This window comes from Falco cherrug, unplaced genomic scaffold (assembly GCF_023634085.1).
Source record: "Falco cherrug isolate bFalChe1 unplaced genomic scaffold, bFalChe1.pri scaffold_101, whole genome shotgun sequence".
Taxonomy (NCBI): Eukaryota; Metazoa; Chordata; class Aves; order Falconiformes; family Falconidae; genus Falco; species Falco cherrug.
The window spans coordinates 76,002-100,424 of NW_026599294.1; the positions used below are offsets into that span (position 1 = coordinate 76,002).

A 24,423-nucleotide genomic window follows, 5' to 3' on the forward strand; every position below is an offset into this window, starting at 1 on the left:
AGAGGATTACAAAGCCTACCGTTATGGCAAACAGATGTCACACATTATTCTGAATTTGGTAACCTTAAATATATCCACTCTTCCATTGATACATTTTCAGGTGCCTTGTTTGCCTCGTGTCACACAGGAGAAAAGGCACGAGCTGTTCGTAGACATTTAATGCGTGCTTTTGCTGCTTTAGGTATTCCCTCAAAGATCAAGACAGATAATGGTCCAGCTTATGTTTCAACAACTATAAAAACCTCTTTTGCCCTATGGGGTATAACTCATATTACTGGCATTCCTCATTCCCCCACCAGTCAATCTCTCATTGAATGGTCTCATCAGTCTCTAAAGCATTTATTACAACAACAAAAAGGGGGAATGGGAATGGCTATTCCAGAGGAACGGTTACAGAAAGCGTTGTATGTTTTTAATTTTTTAAATTGTTCTTTAATAGATAACAACCCACCGATAGTTCGACATTTCACTGCAAATACCTCTTTCGAGGCATGGGTTAAAGCCCCAGTGTTGGTCCGAGATCCAGAAACAGGTAAAATTATGGGACCACATCCTCTTGTTACATGGGGAAAAGGTTATGCTTGTGTCTCCACAGAAAAAGGACCCAGATGGATCCCAGCAAAGAATGTACGACCTTTCCGTGAACCTTTACCGCAGACAACTGATACCGACACCGACCCTACAGAATGAAATAAAAACTGCGTGAGGATTTCTGTTTTGCATTAATGTCAGGTAACCAAATTCAGGATATAGCATCTAGATTTCGCTTTTTACAGCGCTTGGAACGGACAATATCACCCTGGATTAAACCACTTAACAAAGGTAATACATTTGGACCAGACCAGATCCCCAGCGCACTGACGGCACCACTAGCAGATATTATCTCCCCTTACATCGACTTTCAACGACACCGTCATGAACCAGATTGGACAGCGTCTCGATTTCTACAGTTATGTTGCTATGAACACGGACCATCTTGTCGACCGTGGATCAAGATCCATTGTGAACTCTGTGATCACGATCGCTGGCGAGTTGTAAGACTAAGGGACAGATGGGGTCATTGGATGTGTTCTGAGTGTAATAATCAAATATTAAGGTTTAATCAGATACAGTGGGCTGAATGTTTTATGGGAAAACCTCTTTTGGAATTAGAGGGAGTTACAGGGTTAGGTTCTGAGATTTTGCCAAACTTAGTTTTTGCAAATTTTTTATCATTGATTGAAAGCCTAGAAGTACGGGCTATTGCACGGTTGTTGTTTCAATATATTGCATTAACAAGCAGAATTTATATTATTAACAAGAACATTATTGTAGGATTAGAGTGTGGACAATCAATTGCAGTGCCTCGGTCGTGGACAGTACGACCAGAAGAATGGCTGGTTGTAAAACGACAATGGAAAAAGAAAAAGAGAAACAAGCATTGTCAGTAATATGGATAATGATGTTCATACCTGGACCTTGGCCTATTGAAGGTAGCTCTTATCCCCCTTTTCTACCAAAGGTAAATGTTTGGGTCACGTTGGCGAACTTGACTGGACAGGATACTCTGTGTCTTGCTATGGCCTCTCCGGATCAGCCTTTTTCCACCTGTCTTGTGGGCTTACCATTAGATGAATGGCCTATACTAGGGACCTTCAAAGTCTTTTTCCACCCAAAAACGTATCAAAAAATGTGACAGACAATTAGGATGTATGGATACCCCATCTCCCACTGGCCACTTTGGAACCACAAGAAATTGAACTCCTTGGTTCTGTAAAAATGGATTTTTGCATAAAATTTAACTACATGGGAAAGAATCAATCTAGGGAATGGGACGTTTCCTCTATTCATCCTGTTTTTAGAAATGCAAGTATCTGGTGTAATTACACTGCTAACAACTTGTCTAAATCTAGCAATGCTCCGCTCTTACTACCTACTGGAGTATTTTTTACTTGTGGTGATCGAGCATGGCCTGTCATTCCTTCTCATATAAAAGGAGGTCCGTGTAGCTTAGGGTGACTTTCCGTCCTGACTCCTAACACATCTATGATTTTACAACATCGCTACTCTCGAAGGACAAAGCGTGGCGTTCGTGCATTTGCCTCCGATTGTGATGATAACATGCAATTTTGGTCCTTTGGCCAACGCTTTATTGCATCTCTTCTGTTGCCTGGAGCTGCTGCAGGAAAGGCTCTAGCGACATTAGATAAGCTTGGCTGTTGGCTTGCCAAACAAACTAATGCCACAAGCAGTGCCCTGTCTGGTCTTTTATTAGATGTTGATAGTGTTCGCCACGCGACATTACAAAATAGAGCTGCAACAGATTTTTTGCTTCTGGCACAAGGTCACGGTTGTGAAGAGTTTGAAGGGATGTGTTGCATGAACCTTTCAGATCATTCGGAATCAATTCATGCAAGCATCCAAAGATTGAAGGATGGAGTTTCTCATCTTCAACAAAGTGATACTGGGGATTGGTTAGATATTAGTGGTTGGGGCATTTCAGAATGGTTAAGTTTAGTGAAGATGATTATATATGCTTTAGTTGCTTTTTTGTTTGTTTTATTACTTACACCTTGTCTTTTACAATGCTTACAAAAATTAATAACTCATTCGATTTCAGGGTTCTTTTTGTGCAACAGGAAGGGGGAGATGTAGGACAAGGCCTCAAGGACAAGAGTCCAAGTACTGATAGCCTGATGAGTAGAGACTTGTTAGAACTTGCAGGGCACAAGCCCTGGGAACCAAGGAACAAGCTAACTGCAGACCCCTGAGCCGTCACAGTTGAGGAGGCAACCAGACGGACAGAGAAACAAGTAGCCAGATAAGGGAACGGATGGCGCCGATATGTAACTTTGTTAATCAAGAAAGCCGCGTAGAAAGAAACCCCCTAATTTGGGAATAGAAATTGTTGCTATGTCAAGGTAAACTAATAAGTTCCTATTGTTCTAACGGTGTGCCTTAAATATCAACCCATCAGTGTTTTTACGCTTAAGATTTAACCAATCAGTGTGTAATATGTAGAAGGTAAAAACATATGTTATTGTAAGAAAATCACTAATAAATGGACAACTTGCTTGCATCAAGCTGTGTCCCGTCTCTTCATTTGCTGCAGCACCTTACCATCCAGACTGGGTGGAAGCAGCTCCCCAGTGTGGCTCAGTGCCCTTTCGTCCTCCACAGCCGCCATCCGGTTGTATTCCAGGGCCACATTGCCCGTGTTGGACAGCATGGAACTGAAAAGCAAGAAGGAGGAGTGAAAAGACAATGACCAATAAATACAAAGCAAGTAGAAAAGTAACACTGTATGGTGAGCTTCTGGTACCCCTTCCTTGATGCTCAGGAGTATCTTTGTCCCCAGGCAACTCTGCCACGTCTAGACCACTGCCCTGGGCTGCCCCGAGACAAAGTGTTTCAAAGTTTGGAGGTTAAAGAGGAAAGGGCAGGCATGGTGCCCAGGAGACTTAATCCAAGGGTCTTATTCTGGTCTTTACATCTCAGTTTGACATTATTTTGACTGCAAACTTGTCCTCGAGCAGATGAGGACAGGCAACATGCAATGGAAGCAAACCCATGGTTGTTGTCAGCAGAAAGGCATGGCAGAATCGAACCTTTCCTGGCACGTCTTGGCAGGATGGTGGCCACCATCTCCTGCTTGGCTTTACGTGCAGATACGCAGGCCCCAGCACCCTGCCAGGACTTGGACAGGATGAAACAATACATGACTTGTTTAAAGAGAAGAACAGCAGGTGAGACTGAACACAAAGCCCTAGAAGGGACTCGAGTCCACATGTGAGGCATCTCCAGGCGCCCAGGATGTGTGGAAGCTGAAACCTCAGAACCAGCAGGCAGCAGCACACACACCCCTGCCCCCACCCCCCGCCAGGCCTAATCACCCAGTTAGAAATTAGAAGAGGTTTATTAAGTGGCCAAGCAATAAACACGTCAGTGGGGGTTTTTTTGCCTTTATTGGCACTTTATTGCCTTTATTTTCGCCAGACCACGAGTAGAAGGAGAAGCAGAGGCCACCAGAGAGCACGGCACGGCTCCGGCGAAGCAGGCACCAGGTCAGCCCTGGGCAAAGGCAGCTCCCACGCACGGGTCCCTGCCTGGCCTCTGGCTCTCACGTGAATGTCCTCATCTGGAAGAGCAAGGTCTCCTTGAACTTCCTTGAATCGTGTCCGTATCCAGCTTGAGCTCAGCGTAGTCGACAACAGCACTGAGGCAAAGCTCCACCTCACGGCTGCTCTCCTCCAGGACAGTGTGAGCTGGTTCTGGGTCTGTCTCAATCACCTCCAAACAGGAAAGGGAAGAATCACTGAGCAGAGCCTAGAAAGCCCGGCTGAGCAAGAGGAGGCTTTTGGCCTCCAAGATCAGCCACGTACAGGGGCTAGAAAGGACCATTCCCATTTATTTCCCCGGGAAGGTGATAAAATTTAACCCTTCCATTACAGTGTTTGTTTCTACCGACTGAACACCATAATCACCACCACGACTGAGAGTACACCCATGGGGACAATGACCGGGTCATAGGTACCTCTCCCTGTGTTTCAACCCTGTAGAGTGTCAGACCTTTTTCATGGCCCGCTACAGATCCAGCAGGCCTCTAAATTAGGATTAAGTTCCCCTGTGGGAGGTCTGTGGATGGAGAACCCCAAGACTGAACAAAACCAGAAAGCACCTTTTCCCTCTTGTCTTAGCGGGAGGTGCTTTCCAGACACCATGTGTGGGGCAACAGCCACGCTGGTGAGGGCTGGGGACGGGCATTTTGGAATGGGGACGAACTCACTAGGAAAGCCTCCGAGTGCTGCTGCTGACGGGGAAGAAGTGTGGTTTACAGGTCTTAAAAAGGCTCAGAAACTAGGGAGGAACCGTCACTCCAGGTACGTGTGTGTGGCAGTTTCTGGAGCGATGCTTCTCCAGACTGCTGCACGACTGCCACGCAGCGCCCGGGCTGCTCCACAATGAGACATCCCACACAACATGGGCACCACCACCAAAATCTCTGCTATCGGTGTAGACAGAGCTGACAGCTCACCCACCATGTGCCGGTGGGCTGGCCAGCGCACACACAAGAGCACTAGTGTGGCTCTCCACTCCAAAACAAGAGTCAGAGTGCAGCGCCTTAAACTCCCTGTTGGTGAAAAGGCACTGAATTTGATGAAGAAATTTTAACACCACAAAACGTGATAAAATCGTAAAATGTGCCCTCCCGTTCAAACAGGTTGCAACACTTCAGCTTTTGGCAGAGACCGGTAGTTTGCATGTGGCTAAACGTGTCTTGTCAAAAGACCTCCCCATTTTGTGTTGGTGTCACAGGTCACTGCATCTGCCTCTCCCCCAAAACGCACTGCGGGTGAACCTCACGGATGGATTAAATGTCAGGAGGATGCAGGAGCTGCTCAGCCAGCAGAGATGGTGGCCTGCCAGGGGTTTTTTTGTAGCAGCTCCGTTAACTTTTCCTGTTTGCATTTCTTACCTTCTTCTTCACAGGCCACGTGGCTCCTGGGCCCCTCATGGTGGTATCCACCCACTTGATGGTGCGCAGGCAGTCATCCCAGTCTTTAATCTGCTCCGGCGGCAGCGCGAAGGTGATCCTAGCCACCTTGCACTTCACAGGGTGCATTTTGAAGGTGACCGCGACATCCGATTTCAAGGTCACTGTGATGGCCTTAGCACAGCCAGCATGGAGGTGTCCCACCTAGGGAGAACCAGAGAGCCAAGACCTAACTGGAATCACTAGCAAGGGCAGGACTGACAGCAAAGAGATCGATGTGGTGAGCAGCTGTGCCAGGAATCTGCCTCTTACCGTGTATTCATCTGAGGTTTGACAGAGGAAAATACAAAAGATGCCACCTCCCGTAACACTGAGCCTTTTCTGTGGGGTTGACAGCCCCGCGCCAGCTAAGCCAGGGATTGCAGCTCCTTTGTGGCACTGAAACAGGCTCTCACCAGTACGTGGTGACTCCCTGCCAGCTCCTGGGAACCCGCCGGGCAGGGCTGGAGCAATGGGAAAAGGCAGAGCCATCCAAACTCACCTTGGGGGAGAAGTGAAATGGGGTGTCTGCCAGCCACTCAAACCGCATCGCCTCCGTCCTGCTGCGGTTGGTGATGGTGAAGGTCACGCTGTAGGGTTTCCCAATGTGACAGTCCCCAAACGGGATGTGATTCACTCTGGCAGCTGCTAGGAATGAGAGCAGGAGGTCTCAGTGTGCCTGAGGTCCATCCACCCCCCTCACATCCACAGAGACAGGCGTGGCCAACTCTTCCTTGCTCCGAGCCTTCCTCCCTGGGGAGACGCAGTTCCCCATCCTCCCGCTTCCATGGAAGCGCCCTGCCACATGCCTAAACCCGTGGCTGTGGCTGTGCAGAGCCACGCAGCACAGCATGCACTGCCCCTCTGCACAGAGCCAGCACGCTCCCAGACCGCCAGGTCAGGGGGTGACAGCACAGGCTGCGTATATCGAGGGCACAAATCATTAGGCACAGGCTTCATCTCCATAGCATACCATGGGCTGGCAGCCCTCCTTTTGGAGATACCCAGCTGAACGTGGGTATCTCTGACCCTTCCCTGCTAGCCTGCAAGCTTCTCCCTTGACAGAAGATCTTCTCTTCTGCTCTCAAGCTGCCTCTTAAGCCTCTGCAGGCTACAAAAGGCAGCAGGATCTGGCTGCTGAAGCTGGACCGCAGGTGCGCGGCACAGGGTGAGCAGAAACGTCTGTTTTCCTGTTCCTTGATCCACCTGGGCAGCCTTTCCTCTCTTACCCTCAATTACGTCTTCCTCTAGATTGCCCTCAGCATTCTCCTCCTCCTCACTGTCTGCCACCAGTCCGTGGATGTTATCTAGCGTGAAGTCATCCTCGTAGCCTTCGCCCACCAGCTGAATGTCGGTCTCCTCATACGGGTTGTTCACCACTGACAGGTGGATCCTGCCTTCCACACGTTGGGCCAGGGTGGGTTTGAAAAGCACGTCAAACTCTGCTAATTCCCCACGGAGCAGGACCAGGAGAGCGGTGTGAGGCTTTCTCTCTGCACAGCAATGGAATCAGCGACAAGTGATACAGCTGTACCGCTGAAATATTTCCGTGGGGCGTAAGGGGCTGAAACCCAGCTGCCTCCAAGCACAGGTTCTCCCACCAATGGTGCCAGACCCTCCTCCTATGTTCACAAGGCTACGACAGCACCACGCGTATCACTGCTGAAGTGTCTTAAACACAGGTTAACACCCAGCGCTCACTCAAACTGCAGTCAGTCAGCTCCTGGCACACGTAAAGCTGAGCCAAAGAATGGGTTTGGCTTCTGTTGGCTGGCTGTGGGCTCAGGGGCTGCCTCCATTCAGGCTGCTACTCTCACACGCAGCAAAGACCTCAGATAGTCCGCTGAAGTGGTGATAGCCCCCCGCAACTCAACCCACCATGTCCAGAGGAACAGAAAAAACTTCCAACCACTTTCTAGGAGGAAGCCCTGCGCAGAGTCCACATGAGAAGCTGGGGGTACAGAGAGCCCCAGCAAAGAAACAACATCTAACATTTGGCGGCTGCTTGGCCAAGCCAAGAGCAGGGCACACATTTCTCCCCTGTGTGGATGACCGCGCTTCACGCTTACTGGATTTACGTCCTGCAGGAGAGTCCTCCTTCACGCCCCCAGCTTGGTAGACGCACTGTGTGGTGGGCCTGGCTTTCAAGAAGAAAACTCCCGCTTCATCCAACAGGTCTATCGTCAACTGAGAAAAAGGAACACAGAGCACAACCACACTGGTGTGGGTACAGGGTGACAGGTGGGTTGGCACCGTACTGGTGCTGGTCCAGCACGGGGCATCCAGCATGCTTCTCCGCTTCAAACACAGCTCGTAGCTAAACTTACAAAGTTCAAGTAAAACTAGACAGAAAAAAGAAGTGTTCAGAGGCGCTGGGATACAAAAGTAATGAACAGAATTTTTCATTAAAGTGTAGTAAAATGGGATCAAATACAATCTAATGCAACTAGGACATCACACGTGCCCACCCGAGAATCAAAGCGTGAGAAGAGAGATGGGGGGAAAACACCCCACCAACTTTCTTGCGTTGCATTTAACTGAAAAGGATAGGCTAGTCAGAAAAATCGCATTTCCAAGAGGAACTCTCTTCCTGGAAATTACAAGTCATTCATTTGCTTAAAAAGAATTTGAGAGCTGTTTCCAGGTCTGCCATGCTTCCTGGGACCTCTTCTCCACGAGACAAGCACTTGTTCCCAGACCAGAGCATTTCCTGAGCAGGTCCTCACCTGGACAGGTAGGGTGCCACCATTACGAAGGACCAGAGGGAGTTTTTGTGAATCACCCAGCAACAGCTTCTTAAAGACCAGCAGAGGGTTCCCTCTCTTACTGTGAAGTACCGGGCGCAGGACTGTCACCCGAGGCAGAGTCCCATCTCCACTGACACGGAAGGTCAGGCTTTGCGCTTTAATTGCTGCAGGGCTGCAGGAAAGGCAGAGGAGAAATCATGACGGCTGGCACTAACCAATTTCCCACCTGGCAAGCAACAAAGCAGGGGCCACCCACTGCATTTCCCCTGGCTGGTGCTCCTGTACCCCACGACACAGGTCTCCTCCACCCCCCTCCTCCCAGTCCGATCAGGGCCATTCACAAGAGCTCTGAAGAGCCAGAGCCTTCCAGAGTAGCAGTTAAAGAACATGTCACTGAATCGAATCGTGCAGCACAGCAGGTAAATAATGAGGCGACAGGTGAGACATGGCAAATTCACTGGCTGCGATGATATGAGACACATGCAAAAAGCACGAGCGCAGCATGGAAATAGTATAAAAGCAAGAAGGGAAAAATAAATAGCACCATCAGTAATGATTATTTCCAAGGACGCTAAAAAAGGAATTGCGTACTAGAGCAGAAAGCTGACTTGTCCTGACTCAGCCACTAAACGGCTGGGGAAGAGCCGGTCAGGGCCCTGGTACACACGTCCCAGGACAGGGGAACTGGGCTCCTCTTTTAGAAGGGCTCCAGTCGCTCCTTTGACAGAGAATAGCTTAACATACCCCAGGTAATCACATACAATCATCTCATTTTAACAGAAACAAGGAGGAAATAACGCACGCTGGCTGGCTGGCACAGAAACGGCTTCATCTAAACCTTTGTCCTTGGAAAGCCCCAGCTCAACTGTTGCACATCTCCATTTCTTTCGGATTCACTAACTCCCAGTTGGCTGCCAAATGCTGCACTGTCTTCACAGTCACTCGAGGCTAAGCTATAACCCCTTCTCCTTCTACTCTGTCTAGTAGTTACCGCCTCCTCTATTCTCTAATGCTAAGCACTCTGCCTAAGGCTACTGAGAGCATCAGGGTTAACAAGAGGTCGGGGTCCTCCCAGAGGAGGGGCAGCCATCAGGCAGGTCCCCCCGCCCAGATTTCACAGGGGGAGTTACCTCGCCAGGACATCGAGGGAAGCCTCAAAAGTGCACTGGTAGCTCCGCATCATCTGTGGAGTGAAGGTCACCGTAGCAAAGGCGTGGGAGCAGCTGGGCACGCACATCCGAACGGGATCCACCTTGAAAATGTCCCTGATGGGGCTGTGAAACTTGGGGGAACCCACAGAGCCCTGTTAGGAGGAAACATCCTTCGGTGTTTCTTACGCAGTCTTATTCTTATATGCGTCACCGGGAACAGCCCCAGACAGCGTGTCTCCCTTCCTGCTTGCCCTGGGCAGGCTCCTTCCATCGCAGGGGGTGACTCCAAAGCGGTGCTGACCTTGCACAGGGAGCCCAGGAGCGCAAAAGCTGGCTTTGAGCACTGGGCAGCCACCCCAGCACACAAGGGAGGGGGGCACTGCACGGAAACCCCGCGACTAACCTCAAACTGGCCTTTAAAGAGAAGGAAAAGGCCAGGGAGCCTGAGGGAATGGTCTGCTTTGAGCCCAGGCACGTCAGGCCAGTAAAGGCCCCCTCCGAGCGGGCTTCCAAGAGATGTGCAGAAGGGTTTGGGTCTCCCACCAAAGACCCAGAGCGGCGAGCCAAAGCCTTGCTCGAGACGTGCCAAATTCAGAACTGCCACCCTGGCACTGCTGCTCCCCCCTGCAGCCTGACCTGCACGGAGCTGGACTAGTGCGGGCAAGAGGAAGCAGCGAGTCTGGAGAACAAGGCAGCGCAGCCTGTAAAGAGCAACGGTCACCCTGGCCTCTTGTTCTTACCTCACCGGCGATGGGTTTGATGGAAAGGACCACATTGCAGGGGACTTTGTTGACATTGTGGATCTTGAAGCGAGCTGTGGCCCGGTGCCCAACCCGAACATCGGTGAAGATAAACTTGTTCTCATCTCTGACATACACACCCTTGTCTCGCACCGTCTGCGGGGTCTGGCAGAGGTTGACGTTGCTGCAGATTCGGTGCTCCTCAAAGATGGACTCGATGTCATCAACCACAAATGCTGCGAGCAGAGCAGAGGGAGGGCTGAATGCTGAATTCCTGATGAATTTCTCGGGACCCTGCTGGCCTCTCGGAAGGCTTGATAAACCCTTTTTGCCCAGGTCACTGCAAAACCCAGCCTTGGGCAGGGAGTCGGCTGCGAGGATGGAGCTCAGTCCCAGTCAAGGAGTATTGCTTTCCTTTTATCCTTCCATGCATCCCTCCCAGCCTCTCCCCGCTGGCTGACTTGAAAAGAACTGGAACCTCTGAGGATTTTAGGGTTTAGCTTCAAGGTCAGGGCGCCTCTCTAACCAAGCAGTAAGTTCAGGTGCTGACCAGCAGCAGGTCTGGCTGCGGGAACCTGTGGACGGGGCGTACCTGGGAGGCAGGACTCAGCCAGCAGGGTATAGGGGATGCCGAGGGGATTGTCCTGGGGGTCTCTGTCACTGATATCGATGCGCAGGTGCTCCTCGCACGTCCCCAGTGATTCCGCAGAGCAATCCACCGTGATCATCTGCTGGCCCCCAGGAGGGATGGAACCAAAGCCAGGGTACACCGTGAACATGCCTAGAGTGATGCGAGCCTGCAGAAAGAGTCCCAGGAGAAGGCTGATGTCCAGCAGCCCAGCCTTGAGCATCCCCAGCAAGGAGTACGCCACTCCTCAACCTCCAGCCAGGCCGAGCCCCCAGTCCCAGGGCAGGGAGGGATGACTCCACGGCCCAGAGGCAGCCCCAGGACGAGAGGGACAAGCCAGGAGGAGAGGAACAAGCAAGCCAGGAGGAGAGGGACAAGCCAGGAGGAGAGGGACAAGCCAGGAGGAGCTGCAGGCCTGTCCTGGCTGGCACACAGGAAGGAGTTTGGGTGTAAAAGGTGAAGGTGCTAGCTGGGATCCTCCAGCCTCAGGGGTAAAACAGGAGAGCAGAAATAACTGTGAGAAGTGACGGGAGGGAAGAGAGGGGACTGGGAAGACGAAAACACAAGGTCAGCTGGTATCTATGGAGTGGGACTTCAAACAGGAACGTGCCCACATCTGTGGTATTCACAGACCTATTTTGGCTAGCAGCCACCAAACACGGGACCTGCTCCTCTCTCTTGACCCCACAACTCCAAGTCTGAGCCGGAGCACGGGACTGTCAGTGCAACTGAACAGCTCCTGCCTCTGCTTGTGGCTGGGAGATGACGGACCTCCATCGTGCAGACCATGTCCCATCCCACGGTGATGAGTCCCCATCAGCGTCCTCCCACAGCACCCGCAGCAGTGTGTCTTGGGGAGCGGGAGCCACCCACCTGCATGAAGGGGCTGGCAACCTTCTGCAGCGAGCGCTTGCTTTTCTTGGCTGAGGAAGTCCTTTGGTGTAAGTTCTCACTCTTGCCAGAGTGGGCAGATTTCATTTGACATCCACTAAGAGGAGAAAGCAGAAACGTCCATCATGCTGAGCCCCCACCCCGTCTTCTCTGAAGCCAAAGCTGACCTTCCCCTCCCCACCGAGGAAAGCCTCCCTGCCCCTCGCAGCCCCCGGCGGCACCTCCTGCAGCTTACGGACAGCTCAGCTGTATTACCAGCTTTGCCCGACACACGGGGACACTGAGGCATTTTTCCACTCCCTGTTCACAAGCAGGTGACGTGAACTGGACAATAACCCAGGTGTCTGGGCTGCCTGTCACACACCAGCCATGCTGTCGTGCCTCCTCAGGCAGGGCAGGTGGTGCAGGTCTTCTCTCACCTTTTCTCTTGCAATCGGGATGCGTCCTGGTCTGCTCGGTAGATGAGGAATTTAAAGTCAAGGCTGCCTTTGTTCTCCAGCATGAAGGTGCAGGTTTTCCTGCTGCCCTTCACCATGGCACCGAAGTTGATGAGCGAGGCGGGGTGAATGCTGTACTTGCTGAACACAGCTTTCGCCGACACCCTCACTGGGATGACGGCGACGGTCTCGCCTCCTCCGCAGATGCTGGGCTCCATCACCTGCAGCCAGAGGAGGGCTTGGTAAAACCAGCAAAGAGGCCAGCCTCTGACTCTGTTCCCTGATCCCACCCCAGGTCCCCACCAGCTCATCCTCCCTGTTTCAACGCCTCCTCCGGAGCCAGACTTTCAGCTCCGCTTAGGAAGCATCACAAATGTTTTCTGAGACATTGCTGTCACCTACGAGAATTACCCAGCTAAAGCCCTCCTTCCAGAAGGCACCTGTCCTGCTCACGCTCCCAAGACGTGCTGTGCCACCACTGCCTGGCTGGGGCAGCTCACCTGGTAGTGCAGGATGGGTTTGTCCTCGATATTCACTTCCGTCTTGGGGTGGAAGAACACCTGGACCTGCACAGGGCGCCCGGAGGCAGCCAGCAGGCCCTTCTGCGGCTGGATAGTGAAGTGGCTTGCCAGGTCTGGTATGGTGGTGCCTGCAGCTTTCAGCTGGAAACTGGGGAGAAAGGGAAGGAACAAAGACCTCTGCAGTTAAAAGTACAAGTGCCACCAGCACAGCCAGGACTTGACATAAGACCATAAAAAAATTAAAAGGGAATGAGTCCAGCTCTGCTTGGGGAATCTCAGATCTTGACAGAGTGCAGACCATCATGAGTGTTGCAAACTAACCTCGACACCCAATTTTCTCATCCCCTCCTTTAAAGAGTCATAAAGAGAAAGGAGCTGCCCCTCAGAGGAAGGCAATGGATCTCAGCAGTGAGTGGCTTCAATTTCAGGGTCTCTCCTTCTGGTTCCTGCTCAGCTGTGAAGGACTGCTGGTGTGGGGCTGCATTCTCCCTTAAAGTCTTTGAGATTAGGGAGCCCGGGCTTTTTATTTAACCAGACCACGAGGCAGCCAGCACGGGAAGCGGTTCTAGCCATGGGCAGGAGGAGAAGGCAGGCCTGGGCAGATGGTGGCACCACGCGTTCACAGACCAGGCAGCTGGACCCACCTGTACGCAATCTCGTACTTCCCCTTGTTCCTCAGAGTCAGCACTTGCTTTGCATCATCCAGGACTTTCAGGACTCCAAAATCCACGGTGCCACCTGCACCTGCAGAAAACCCGCAGAGCCAGGCAAGAAACGGGGAGTATTAGTGAGCTGCTACAGACCACACCAAGTGACAAGACAGATATTTCAACACTTCCAGGCCAATTTCAATTGGCCTCTCAATACTGAAATGGGGCTTATAAGAAAGGTGGGGACAGGTGTTTCCGGGGGGGCTGTAGTGACAGGACAGGGGGCAATGGCTTTGAACTGGAGGGGAGAATTACATTAGCTGTTGGGAAGAAATTCTTCACTGTGAGGGTGGCGAGGCACTGGCAGAGGCTGCCCGAGCAGCTGTGGCTGCCCCATTCAAGGCCAGGTTGGACGGGGCTTGGGGCAACCTGGACTAGTGGAAGGTGTTCCTGCCCATGGCAGGGGGGTTGGGACAAGACAATCTTTGAGGTCCTTTCCAACCCAAACTGTTCTATGACACCTGGAGTTCTCAGGCAGCCCAAAACCCTTCTCAGCAAGTCTCCATTCTTGGAAATTTTCTTTAGCTACTTTGCTGCCCTTGCTCTTCTTACTCGGAGGGTATCTGCAGGGTTTAGCAGGTGAGGAGCTGCGTTTCTGTCTTCTTGCTTCCAAGCACTGATCCGACAACTTTGTGTGCCCTGCTGAGCCCTCAGGAGCTGCCAATTGCTCGCTCACATCGCTGTTGTTTCTAAGCCCCCAGACCAACCTGCACACTGCAAAGCTCAGGGGCGAGAGACTCGAGGCTGGCTGTGCCCTGACAGCCCTTCACTCCACTCAACTTGCAGGATACGCGCTTTATGTGACTGGGCCACGCTTGCATGCTACCCCATCCCAAGCGCTTTGGTTGCTCACCTGCCAAGGCAAGGCAACACACCCAGACTGCTTTGTTTTGGGGCATCCACTGACCTTTAGGAATGCTGATGATTGGAGCAACATCATAGCCCTCTGCAGAAATGAGGATATTTTCAGTCTGGACAATCCCCAGGATGTTTTCTGCATCTGAAACCTGAGGCAGCGAGAAACGAACACTGCTTAGACCGTTCTCTTAAATTCTTTTGGTAGACAACGTACGAGTCCTTGTCTCTGCTGGCTGCTTCCACCATGGCCTCCCCTGCTTGACAAGCACTTGTGGATTCCCAAACTCTCCCAACCTGCTCATCTCACGGGCTGACCCAGCGAGATGCTGCTGCAGTAAGAAGCCCTACCAGCCCAGCTCGGCACTCCTTCAGCAGGGAGTGCTGCCGCGGAAGCACCCGGGGAGACACAGCGATGGAAAAACAACCTCAAGAATTGTGAGGTGTCCCAGAGCAGGTGGCATTGACCGTCAACCCTCTCCTCTTCAATCACCCAGCATCCTCACTGAAGTGCAGCCCCCAAACCACGGGGAACAAAACCCCAGGGTGACAGCTTGTTGCTCTCCGTTAAGAGCTCCGGACAGGCTCCAGCATGGGCGCAGGGAGCACGCCGAGGTCTGGACAACCAAACAACAGCATTCAACCACGCACAGCGGCAAGGTGGCTGTAACGTGCGCTCAGGACACAGCGCCTGGTTGTCTGGGCTGACGCAGATGCTCAGGGATGCACCATGTGCTCTGGTGAACCCAGGCTGAGGCAGCAGAAGTTGGGGTCACAGCAGCCTTGTGTCCCTCAGGTGCAGCTCTTCCTGGCCCAGCAGCACACATGCCCCCTGAAGCTCAGCTATAAGAGCAAGTTCCTTGCTGCTAAGGGCCTGCCCCCCCGGCGATGCGGGTAGAAAGGAACCTCAGGAAGGCTCATCCTTTGTCCCCCTCTTTGCAGGGAACCCTTCAAGCACAGCCTCCACCCCGAAGATCTCGTTGCCCTGCCAGGGAGGGCACAGTCCCCCCCTCACCTCCAGTCGGATCTTCTTCTCAATGTTGAGAGCCTTTGTGGGCTTGAAATACAGATGCACGTCAAACTCCGTGCACGGAGCCACGATGCCCTCGCGTTGTGACACGGAGAAGTCCTCGCCCAGGTTTTCCAGCCCACAGAGCTGCCAGGCCACAGGCAGCAGGGTGCTGTTTTGCAGGACCAGGGTCTTGCTGTCCTCCCTGCAGAGGCAGAAAGACACCCTGCACCAGCTGCTCGATGGTCAGGATAGGCCTTGCAACTGAATGCATCTTGGAGCAGCCCTATGCATTAGTTTATATATCTATCTTTATCTATACACATCCAGTATTTATAGTATCCATAACATTAGTTAAATGTTTTCTCTGTGTCACAAGTCTCAGAGGTGAGGTCCTGGGGAAGGGCTGGGTGCTAACGGTGTATCCAACAGAAGGGACATAAGGAGGAGCAACTGCACTGCTCTCCGAACCAGCAGACGAGATACAAATGAATCAAGATGCCCATTGCACCACATTGCTGGGGGCTACAGAGCTTGCGGCTGTCCTGGGAGAACCAAGCCAGCAAGGAACGGTGAGCAAGAGACCAGGAACTGCTGGCAGAAAGAGGGACGCCAGCCCAACATCCAGCCTGAAGGGCCATGCAGCCAGCCAGAGAGGCTGAAGGGGAGCTCACCGACAGCACCCGTCCCCAGCAGAGGGGCCGTGAGATGACTGACCTGTGCAGAAGCAGCCTGTTGAAATGCACGTGCTTGGGGCTGACCCTCAGCTCCACCTTCACCCCCTGGCAGCACAGGGGGAAGACCACCGGCTCTGGGTTCTCCTTAACGCGGCAGACGAGCTTGTCTTCCACCAGACCAGCTGAAGTGGGGTACGCCCAAATGCTCAGCTTCTAGCCCCGTCCCCGAAACAAGAAATACAGAAGAGCACTCAGTGAGCAGGAGGAATGGCTCCTGGGCACTTACACCAGTGCCTGCCCTACCTGCTGTCCCCTACCTGCTTCTCGTTCGGTTTCAGCCTCAGGCTGGGAGGTTCTACAAGGAACGTGTCCGCCTTGAGATCGCGCTCAAAGGAGAAACGCGCCTCTACTTCCAAGGGGGTGACGTTGAGGATGGTTATCGTCTCACAGTTGCTGGGACAGTCCAGTGCCTTGTACCTGTCCACAAAAGGGGAAAAGGCTGCAGAGGAGACCGTCGCCTTCATCCCACACCAAGGAAAGCGCCATGTCCTGGCAGCGGGAGGCTGCACTGCAAGACCATGTACCAACAAGCAGGCCAAGAAAAAGCATCATTTTCAGGGGCACACTGGATGCTATGTGTGTCCATCCTTGCGTTACTTTGATGTCCACCCCTGTACTTGGTGCCTCCAGCCCAGACGCGTGATGATGCACAGGCCACTTAAAGAGCATTTTACAAATTAGAAATTCAAAGATGCCTGGAAAAACAGAGGTACTGCAGGCACGTGGGTTCTCCCCCTTTCTTTGTTGGGTTTCCTTCCCTGCAGGGTACAAAGAAATGCTCTTGGAAAGAGCTTTTAAAAATAGTTTAGCTTTTGTCTTCCAAAACAGTCACGAGATTACCTTGTATTTCACAGGTTAGCTCAAAGTCTGAGGGAAGGAAATAGAGAGGATTCATTCCCAAGAGGAATGCTGAATTTAAAAAACGTCCCTTCCCTCGGGTATGGAGCAGATTTGGGAGTTAAAGGGTTAAAAAGCACAAACAGAAACCCAAGGCCATGCAGCAGCCTGGCTAAAGATCCTCTTTTGGGTTTTGAACTGTTTTGATTTCATTTGCTTGGGTTGTCAAAATACCACTGGCTCTCCAGAGCTCCCATGAAGAGGAGAACTTAATTTCTAATATTTAAAAAAAAAGCTAAGTTAAAAATAGAAATGCGCCAGCAGCTACAATGGCAACTTTTTCCGGCAGACTTTGTCCAGCATTGAGGACGGGGAAACAGAATTTCCATTTTCATTCCTCTGCAGATCCCCCACGCCCCCATATCGGCAGGTCGAATCATAAGGCCTTACTAATATTACAAACGGATGAATGTTTTATAAAACCATCAGCAAAATAATTGCTTGTTCAGTCCACCTGTAGAGCTCAAAGCACTTTTAAAAAACACCATAAAGTTCATTTCTTAGGTGGCGAAGCTGAGATGTGGCGGGGAGACACAAGCTGCTCCAAGTGACCTTCAGGCTGGAAGCAGCACATGGCTCTGGCCACCAAGGCACCCACCGGGGAGGAAGATCAGCTCCGTCTCTCCCCTGCTCCTCCAGGACTCACTTGCCCATCATCTGCTCAAGTTCACACATCTGTGGCCCTTCAGCCCCCTGCATCTCCCAGGCAGGTCTCCACCTGGGCCTGCCCTGAATTGTGCCTCTGGGACGGCTCGTCCCCAGACGTGTCCGTGGCAGCACGAGGCCCTGGAGGTGCCATCCCAACGTCCCATGCTGCGCAGGCAGCGCATCAGGATGCTCGCTCAGGGCGGGGAGCACGTACCAGTCTCTTGACTTCCCACACAGCAGCGGTCCAAAGTGGAAGACACCCATCTCCGTGACATACTGCTTGAAGACAATGTCGTCGTCTGCCTTGCTCTTCCTTCGGTGGGGAAACACCAGCCTGGGCAGAGAAAACAGGGAATGAAGAGCTGTGAGATGCTCCAAGTAGAAAACCTGGTCAGAAAGCCGTAACCCTTACTGGTGGCTGCGGTACCAGTACTCCCAGCTCCAGGCATGGGACAAGATGCTGGGCGGCTCAGGCAGCACGCTCTGCCCGAGCCAGAAGGTCACCGGGGTACAAGGGGCAGCCCTGGCTCTGAGCCCAGGGGGGAGCAGCGTGGGAGGCTCCCAGGGGCAAGCCTTACCGTGGGTCTTGGCTGATGGTGGGGTACAGGCAGGTGCCCCTGCAGGGCAGCTGGTACAGTCGCTTTGTCCCCAGGATCTCGAAACGCAGCGTCTGCTCAAACTGGCCCAGCACCGTGGAGCTGAAGTGGACCTTCAGTTCCACCTCACCGCGGGCAGGCACTATCCACCGGCAGCTGCTCAGCCTGGCAGTTAAAGAGAGGGCTTCAGACACGGCTAATGAGCAAACAAGACGAGGAGGAGGGCTGTGGACTCGCCATCCCACGGAGGCACCAACAGAGCGGCCCTGAGGAGCTGGGGATGACAGACCTCACTTGACAGGGTGGCCATGAAGCAGAGCGATCTCCTCAGCCCTCAGCTCACCTGACATGTCTCGGCGGGGATGGGACCATGTCCTCGCCGCTTTGGTGCGCCCCAGGAGAAGATACGGGTGCTTCCCTGTCCAGCCCCTGGAGACATCTCCTGCCCTGACCGGAGCTCTGCTTCTCCCTCGCAGCCTCCCAGCTGCCCGCAGCTTTCTCCTCACTCGACTGGCTCCTCACAGGGGCGACCTGCTCCTCTGGGGTCTGAGCCACAAGGGGAGGGAGAAAACAGAGAGGTGAGACCTGCCCCGAGACATCCCCCTCCTGGAAAGCAAGCTGTGGGTTTGTTAACAATTAGGGGAAGCACTAAATAAACAACCACATCTGCCCAGGGACTTGGTCTTCCTCATCAGGTCTAGTTTTGCCTACAACACTCTCCTTGCCCAGGACCTCAAGGCAAGGCGAGGGTTTGAGGTGTTTTTTTAAACCGTTATTCTCATCTTACAGACATCACAGTGATCCTTCCCCACCCACCCCCCTGCCCTGGCACCTTCACTTCGGGCACAACGGGGGCATCCACGAGACTTACGGCAGCATTCTTGTCTTCTTCTGCAGTGGCGCCTTCTGGCACAACAAAGACAAAGTGCTTGAGGGCTTCTGCTGCAGGGGCCATCCGCTCTGCCGGGTAGTGGATCACGGAGTAGAAAGCAGTAGGGGGGATGGGAAGCCCGGAGGGACCCAGTCCAAGGCTATCCAGGACCTAAAGCGTAAGAGAAAACCCTGTTTGTACTCCTGTCACCTTCATCCTCACACTCACTCCTTAAAGGCACGGAGCTTTCGGCAATGTGGTGGGGGTTTATTTATATCGGGCACCGTGCTTCTTCATGCCCAGCGGAGTGGGCAGGCTCCAGAGCAGTGCCAGGACCTACAAGTGGGACCTAGAGAGAAACCTCTCCCTGCAGTGACTCAGCTGAAGGAAACCTGAGCTGCCCTGCCCTGGGACCATTTGCAATGATTTCCAGGCTGGGAAATTCTCTCAACAGACGGGATGCTTGTACAGAGAGCACTCCTGATTCCCACCCACCTGAGGGATGGTGAGAACCTCCCGCAGCCATGGGGCTGCTGCGGAGCCATTGTAGAACATCATCGGTGGCCCGGACAAGGCTCTGTGCCATTGTCACCTGGTGGGACATGATGTACCGGGGCCCAGGAGCACAGCAGGCTCAGCCTCCGAGCCTCACAGGGCTTTACCTGCTCTGCCGCTGGCAGCTCGCTGCTCTCCAGGATCTTCCTAGTCACATCTTCTGAGCCCAGCACCTGGATGTCCAAGCAGGGCACTCCGACACCCTGGCCTCTGGCTGACCCTTTTGCACCTTCCCCTTCCAGCTGAGGTATTCTGGCATCCTCAAGAGCCTTCAGTTCTGCCAGATGCTCTTTCTCCAGCCTCCCCTGATGCTCCTTCTCTCTGTCCCTCCGGCTCCTGGGGCTGGATGTGTGCTGGGGCTGCTCTTCTGCTGGGTGCCGTGCGTCCTCGTGGTTCAGGGGGAACAGCAGGATACCCTGAACCCTGTCCCAGGATGACAAAATATGCGCAACATCCTTCTGCGACGTCTCGTAGATATTAAACCTCAGGGCTAAGTTCTCGCTGTCACTCTGGGCCTCATTTTTGGTTTCCCCCTCTTCCAGGTCTGTGGGGTGTGCAGCCGCTGCCAGGTGGGCATCCATCAGGGTGACCTTGCTCTGCTTTTGCTCATCTTCCTTTGTGCAACGTGCAACAGAGCCCGGGTGCTTCCTTACAGATCGTGTCTTGACCACCCCCTTGGCGACCTCCGACCTCCGGCTGTTGGATGTGTTGGTGTTGCTGGTGGGACTGTTCATGCCCTGGGCAGGAAGAGCAAAAAAAGCAGTGAGCATTTCAAAGCACTGACTCAGGTGCTGTAGGGCAGCAATGATCTTTACAATAGCACCCCAAACCTCGCTCGAGACCTGTGCTAGGCACCCTACAAATCCCAGTTCAGAACATAGCTGGTACCCAGTTTAGCTCAACAAACCAAACTCTTCAGTGTCAGACTGATGAGGAGTCCTGCAAACCAGCTGAGGAACAGAACAGGTTCCCAACCCAAGCAGAGAACTTAAGACACCTCCTTACTCCCGTGCAGTCCTCTGGGTTCATTTCTGGTGCGCTGAGCATCCCTGTGGCTGGCTGATCCTTTGCAAAGTCTGCCTGCTAATGAATACCTAAGGCCTGGGGGCATCTCCTGCCAGACATGTAGGAAAAGACCCCACATCCCAGACAGATCATGGCTCACAGGTGTAAGTCACAGGCAGAGTGGGAAGAAACGCTGGACTAAAACTACCTAGGGCTTCAGTAGTCAGTATGTGGAGTTACATGAAGCCAGGACTCAAAGGCGGCATGATCTTAGTAGAGCAGCTCTAGCAGCAAACCCATGGGAAGACACCCCGGTGCAGCAGCAGCACGATCAGACCCCGGTGGTTGTTTCCCAGCACAGCCCCACATGTTGCTCCTGCCAGGTGCTCGTCCCCAGCACTGCGTGGGGCTCCCTGGGGCACGGCGCAGCTCCGTAGGAAGGTCCCCAGGGCTTTCAGTCATTTCTGTAAACAACCACGCACCTGCTTGCCACCAGGCCGGCTTTTCCTCCTCAAAGCATTCTCTTGGTCTTTTCCAGCCTTTCTCTTCCCCTGCTCAGAATTCTTCAGCTCTTCCTCCTTCAAGCGTTCCAGCTCCTGCCGACGCTTTTCCTCCAGCTCTCGAGCTAGCTGCTCCATCTCCCTTCAGCAAGCCAAACAGAAAACATGCCCGAGAGTCACCACCAGAAGCCTGGGCTTGCCGCCATCCCAGCTGGTCCTGCACTTCGTTCCCTGACCCTGAGGCCAGGCAGAACCGTTAGGCCATCTCTGTGGACCTCCCTCAGCCTGGGGAGGCTGGGAATATCCCATGTGAGGAGAGGTGGGAGGGGACCTCCAGGGCCAGCCAAACCTCAGCCTTGCTTCGTAAGGTCAGCCTGGGCTGAACGAAGTGCGGAAACACACGCTCGCTTTAAACAGGTCCCCCTCCCAGTTTCAGACTTAGCCTGTGCATCCTCCTCAACCCCTGCGGCCTCCCCTCCTGGGCTGCTTTGCTGGATCAGAGCTTCTCCCAGGCTGACCTGCTGCTGCAGCTGAGGGTGAGCCCAAGAGCCACCGGCTTCTATGGCCAGTGTCGCTCAGGAAGGAAAAACCTAGGAGATCAGCAAGGACTTCCCCTACGGCAGGACTGGCATCTAAACCAAGCCAGCACAGCTGCGCCTCACACCAAGCCACACCACAACCCCTCTGGTGTGGGGAAGAAGGGGGGTGAAGATGAGAACCAACGTAATTAACTTAGAGACACTTCTAAGAGCAGCGGTCAGGCAAGCCCAGAGCCCAGGTCCCGGCAGCCACCGTCTAAACCCGCGGGCTCTCCGCTCAGCTGGAGAGAAGATGTTCTCTCCCGGGAGGAAGGGCCTTCCTCTGCTGGGAACCTGGGGGGTGGAACTGCCCGCTTGGAACAGACACTTTCGGGCCTTCGCCCCGTGACCCCTCTGAGCTCAACCGAGGTCTCCGGAGCAGGAAAACCCTGCAGGGGCACCCTCCTGGGGAGTTACAGGCGCACAGACCTCTGCCTCCTCTCGCGCTGGACTTGGCGTATCTTGTTATGAAGCTGAATTTTCTGCTCCGCACTGAGGGCATCATACTCATCCTCGTCCATCTCCCAGAGACGTTCTCTCTCCCTGCGGGCAGCTTCTTCCTGCTCCCGCCCTTCAGCCAAGGCCAGAGGAGAAACCATTAGCAGAGCTTGCTGTTGGGGGTGAGCTGCCAGGATTCACAGCTGTGTCCCGAGCCAGCCGATCATCCTGCCAGGAGATGCTGGGGAGCTCACAGCCCTGCTCCAAAATTCAGATCAGCCCCTGAACTGTCAACAGTTCACAGCGAGTTCCCGCGCCTTGCCTGGCTCCTGCGCACCAGCGTGGCAGGCAGCTGCTGCTGCTGCTTCGGTACTGAGCCACAACAGCTGGCACTTGTGCCCAGGCTTTCACGGTAGAGACCAAGGGAAGTCTTCCCAGCCTCAGCTCTGCTCTGCTGCATTTTAAGCGACTGTGAGCTGAGCGCTGGCTACACCCAGGCAGAAGGTGGAAGGATTAATAAGACCACTTCTTACAAGCTCTGCTGGTAACCCAGATACACACAGATAAGGCTGAGTGCTTGACAGGGAAGATTTGAGAGGTGCGGAGATGAAAAGTCTCACCTTCCTGCTCTTTTGCAGCTGTCTCCCTGGCTTTAAAGGACACATAATCCTGGAACAGGTTCACGACGTAGATGTGAGGCCGATTTCCAACAGCTTTGAGCAGGCAGAGGAGAGCAGATGCCATGTTGTGCGCAAAGAGGGTTTCCAGGCCATCAAACACCACGCCCTGGTAGCAGTCACTCAGCTGCGAATAAAGTTGAAAAGGAACAGCTTTTCTAGTCAGCTGTGGCACACACGGGGCTCTCAGCCAGTCAGTAAATGTCCACTGTCAGCAGATGTCAAAGGACACCAGCCATCGTTGTGTCCAGCGCATCAGCCCAGACGAGCTCTGATCTTTCCCCACGTTCTGCCACCTTGGGGCATCTGCAGCTTCCCCCAAGGATCCCTGCGTGCAGCTCGGGGCTCCTCTGAGAGCAGATACAGACCTCCTCTCCAAACTGCCTCGCTGCCTGTCTCTCTGGAGCAGGAACGCAGCATCTGCCCCCACCCCACCCACGTACCTGGAGCCTTTCGGAGAGGATGGCCACCAGCAAGTCCTCGGGCAGCACGCAGCTCAGACAGCCCAGCCCTCCCTCTGTGCTGCCACCGATGCTCAGCCGTTGCTGCGCAGGGACGCAGGGAAGGGGAGGGTGGAGATGAGAAATGGAGGAGCCCTGCAATGTTGAACGCCACAAGAAAAGTAAACCACTTGGGTAACCCCTGAACAGTTCCAACTGCTGGGCTTGCAGCCAGGGTTTTCCACTAGCGGGAGGCTCGAACCAACCCTGCAGGCCAGCAGCTCCAGGGGACAACCCTGGAGGACACATCCCGTGGCTTGCAAGCCCCCAGCGCAGCATCCCGCAGCTTTGCCCACTGCCTGCGGCCACATTAGCCAGGACTGCACTTTGCCAACAAACTGTTGAGGCCCAGTCGAGATTTCTGCCAGAGCACAGGGGTTTGTTCCCACCCCAAGCATGCCCAGCTGGCGCTCTGCACCACACACCCACACACCAGCCCCCACTCTAAGCAGCCCCTTCGCTTCTCAGAGGCAACAGAAAGGACCCAGGCATTAACCAGCGCAGATCACGCTTCACCTGGCAGCTTGTCGAATCCCTTCGATGCTGTTCCCGGGATTGGGATGCACGGCCATCCGCCTTCCTCTTGCTTGCTGCAGTGCTCACCGGCCTTTGGGAACTCGGGGACTGCAGGCTGCCGTCCTCCCCAGAGCTGGACTGGCGCAGCACTGAGCTGTGCCCGGCCTTGGCGTGGCACTGCACGCTGAGAGAGACATCTGCATTGTGACCTGCAGAGGGGACAGATGGCTCAGCGGGGCTGGCGATGGGTGCTGCGGGGAGCAAGCGGGCACCTTCCACCCCTGGCAGGGACACAGCACTTGTCCCCCAGCCTGCTGGGCACTAGCAGCGCTGCTCTCCAGAAGCAGCTCCTGCCCTGCTTCCCTTACTAGCACGATAAAGCTGAGAGAGGACGGAAAAGCCAGAGAGTTTGTCGTGCACAGCCCCGTGTCCCTCCTTAATAAACATGCACACAGGTGACACTTTGCACAGCAGCTCCCCTATGGATCAAGCCAAAGATTCGTCCCCCAGCACCATCATTTTCCTACCTTGCACCCATCCTGCCTTCTCCCGTGGAGACTGTAACAGGCAGCCCTGCCCCAGCGGCATCACCCATCTCCACGGAAGCTAAACCCTCTGCCTGGGATAACCCCACCCGGCACCCAGAGCCTTTTCCCTTCCACCAGCTCCCAACCACCCAGGTTCAAAGCTGAGCAATGTAAAAC

The 24,423-nt window shown here is 53.7% G+C and overlaps 1 protein-coding gene across 1 annotated transcript in view; it reads right to left on the minus strand.

Annotated features, from left to right (window-relative positions):
• Positions 1-5,428: 5,428 nt before the first annotated feature.
• The window catches only part of LOC129735005 (hydrocephalus-inducing protein homolog), a 97,603-nt gene continuing 78,608 nt past the window's right edge, over positions 5,429-24,423 (minus strand). The window contains exons 39-64 of the mRNA XM_055700393.1: positions 23,720-23,928; positions 23,147-23,299; positions 22,647-22,830; positions 22,018-22,159; positions 20,993-21,152; positions 19,613-20,242; positions 18,951-19,121; positions 18,423-18,625; positions 18,062-18,244; positions 17,698-17,817; positions 16,196-16,355; positions 15,919-16,091; positions 15,208-15,406; positions 14,245-14,344; positions 13,272-13,371; positions 12,607-12,775; positions 12,089-12,327; positions 11,652-11,766; positions 10,743-10,947; positions 10,151-10,386; positions 9,390-9,541; positions 8,239-8,431; positions 7,591-7,699; positions 6,742-7,005; positions 6,015-6,157; positions 5,429-5,677 (exon numbers count right to left, since the gene is read on the minus strand). Of these exons, the coding sequence (XP_055556368.1) occupies positions 5,429-5,677; positions 6,015-6,157; positions 6,742-7,005; positions 7,591-7,699; positions 8,239-8,431; positions 9,390-9,541; positions 10,151-10,386; positions 10,743-10,947; positions 11,652-11,766; positions 12,089-12,327; positions 12,607-12,775; positions 13,272-13,371; positions 14,245-14,344; positions 15,208-15,406; positions 15,919-16,091; positions 16,196-16,355; positions 17,698-17,817; positions 18,062-18,244; positions 18,423-18,625; positions 18,951-19,121; positions 19,613-20,242; positions 20,993-21,152; positions 22,018-22,159; positions 22,647-22,830; positions 23,147-23,299; positions 23,720-23,928 (4,961 nt within the window). The remainder of the gene's footprint in view (positions 5,678-6,014; positions 6,158-6,741; positions 7,006-7,590; positions 7,700-8,238; positions 8,432-9,389; positions 9,542-10,150; positions 10,387-10,742; positions 10,948-11,651; positions 11,767-12,088; positions 12,328-12,606; positions 12,776-13,271; positions 13,372-14,244; positions 14,345-15,207; positions 15,407-15,918; positions 16,092-16,195; positions 16,356-17,697; positions 17,818-18,061; positions 18,245-18,422; positions 18,626-18,950; positions 19,122-19,612; positions 20,243-20,992; positions 21,153-22,017; positions 22,160-22,646; positions 22,831-23,146; positions 23,300-23,719; positions 23,929-24,423) is intronic.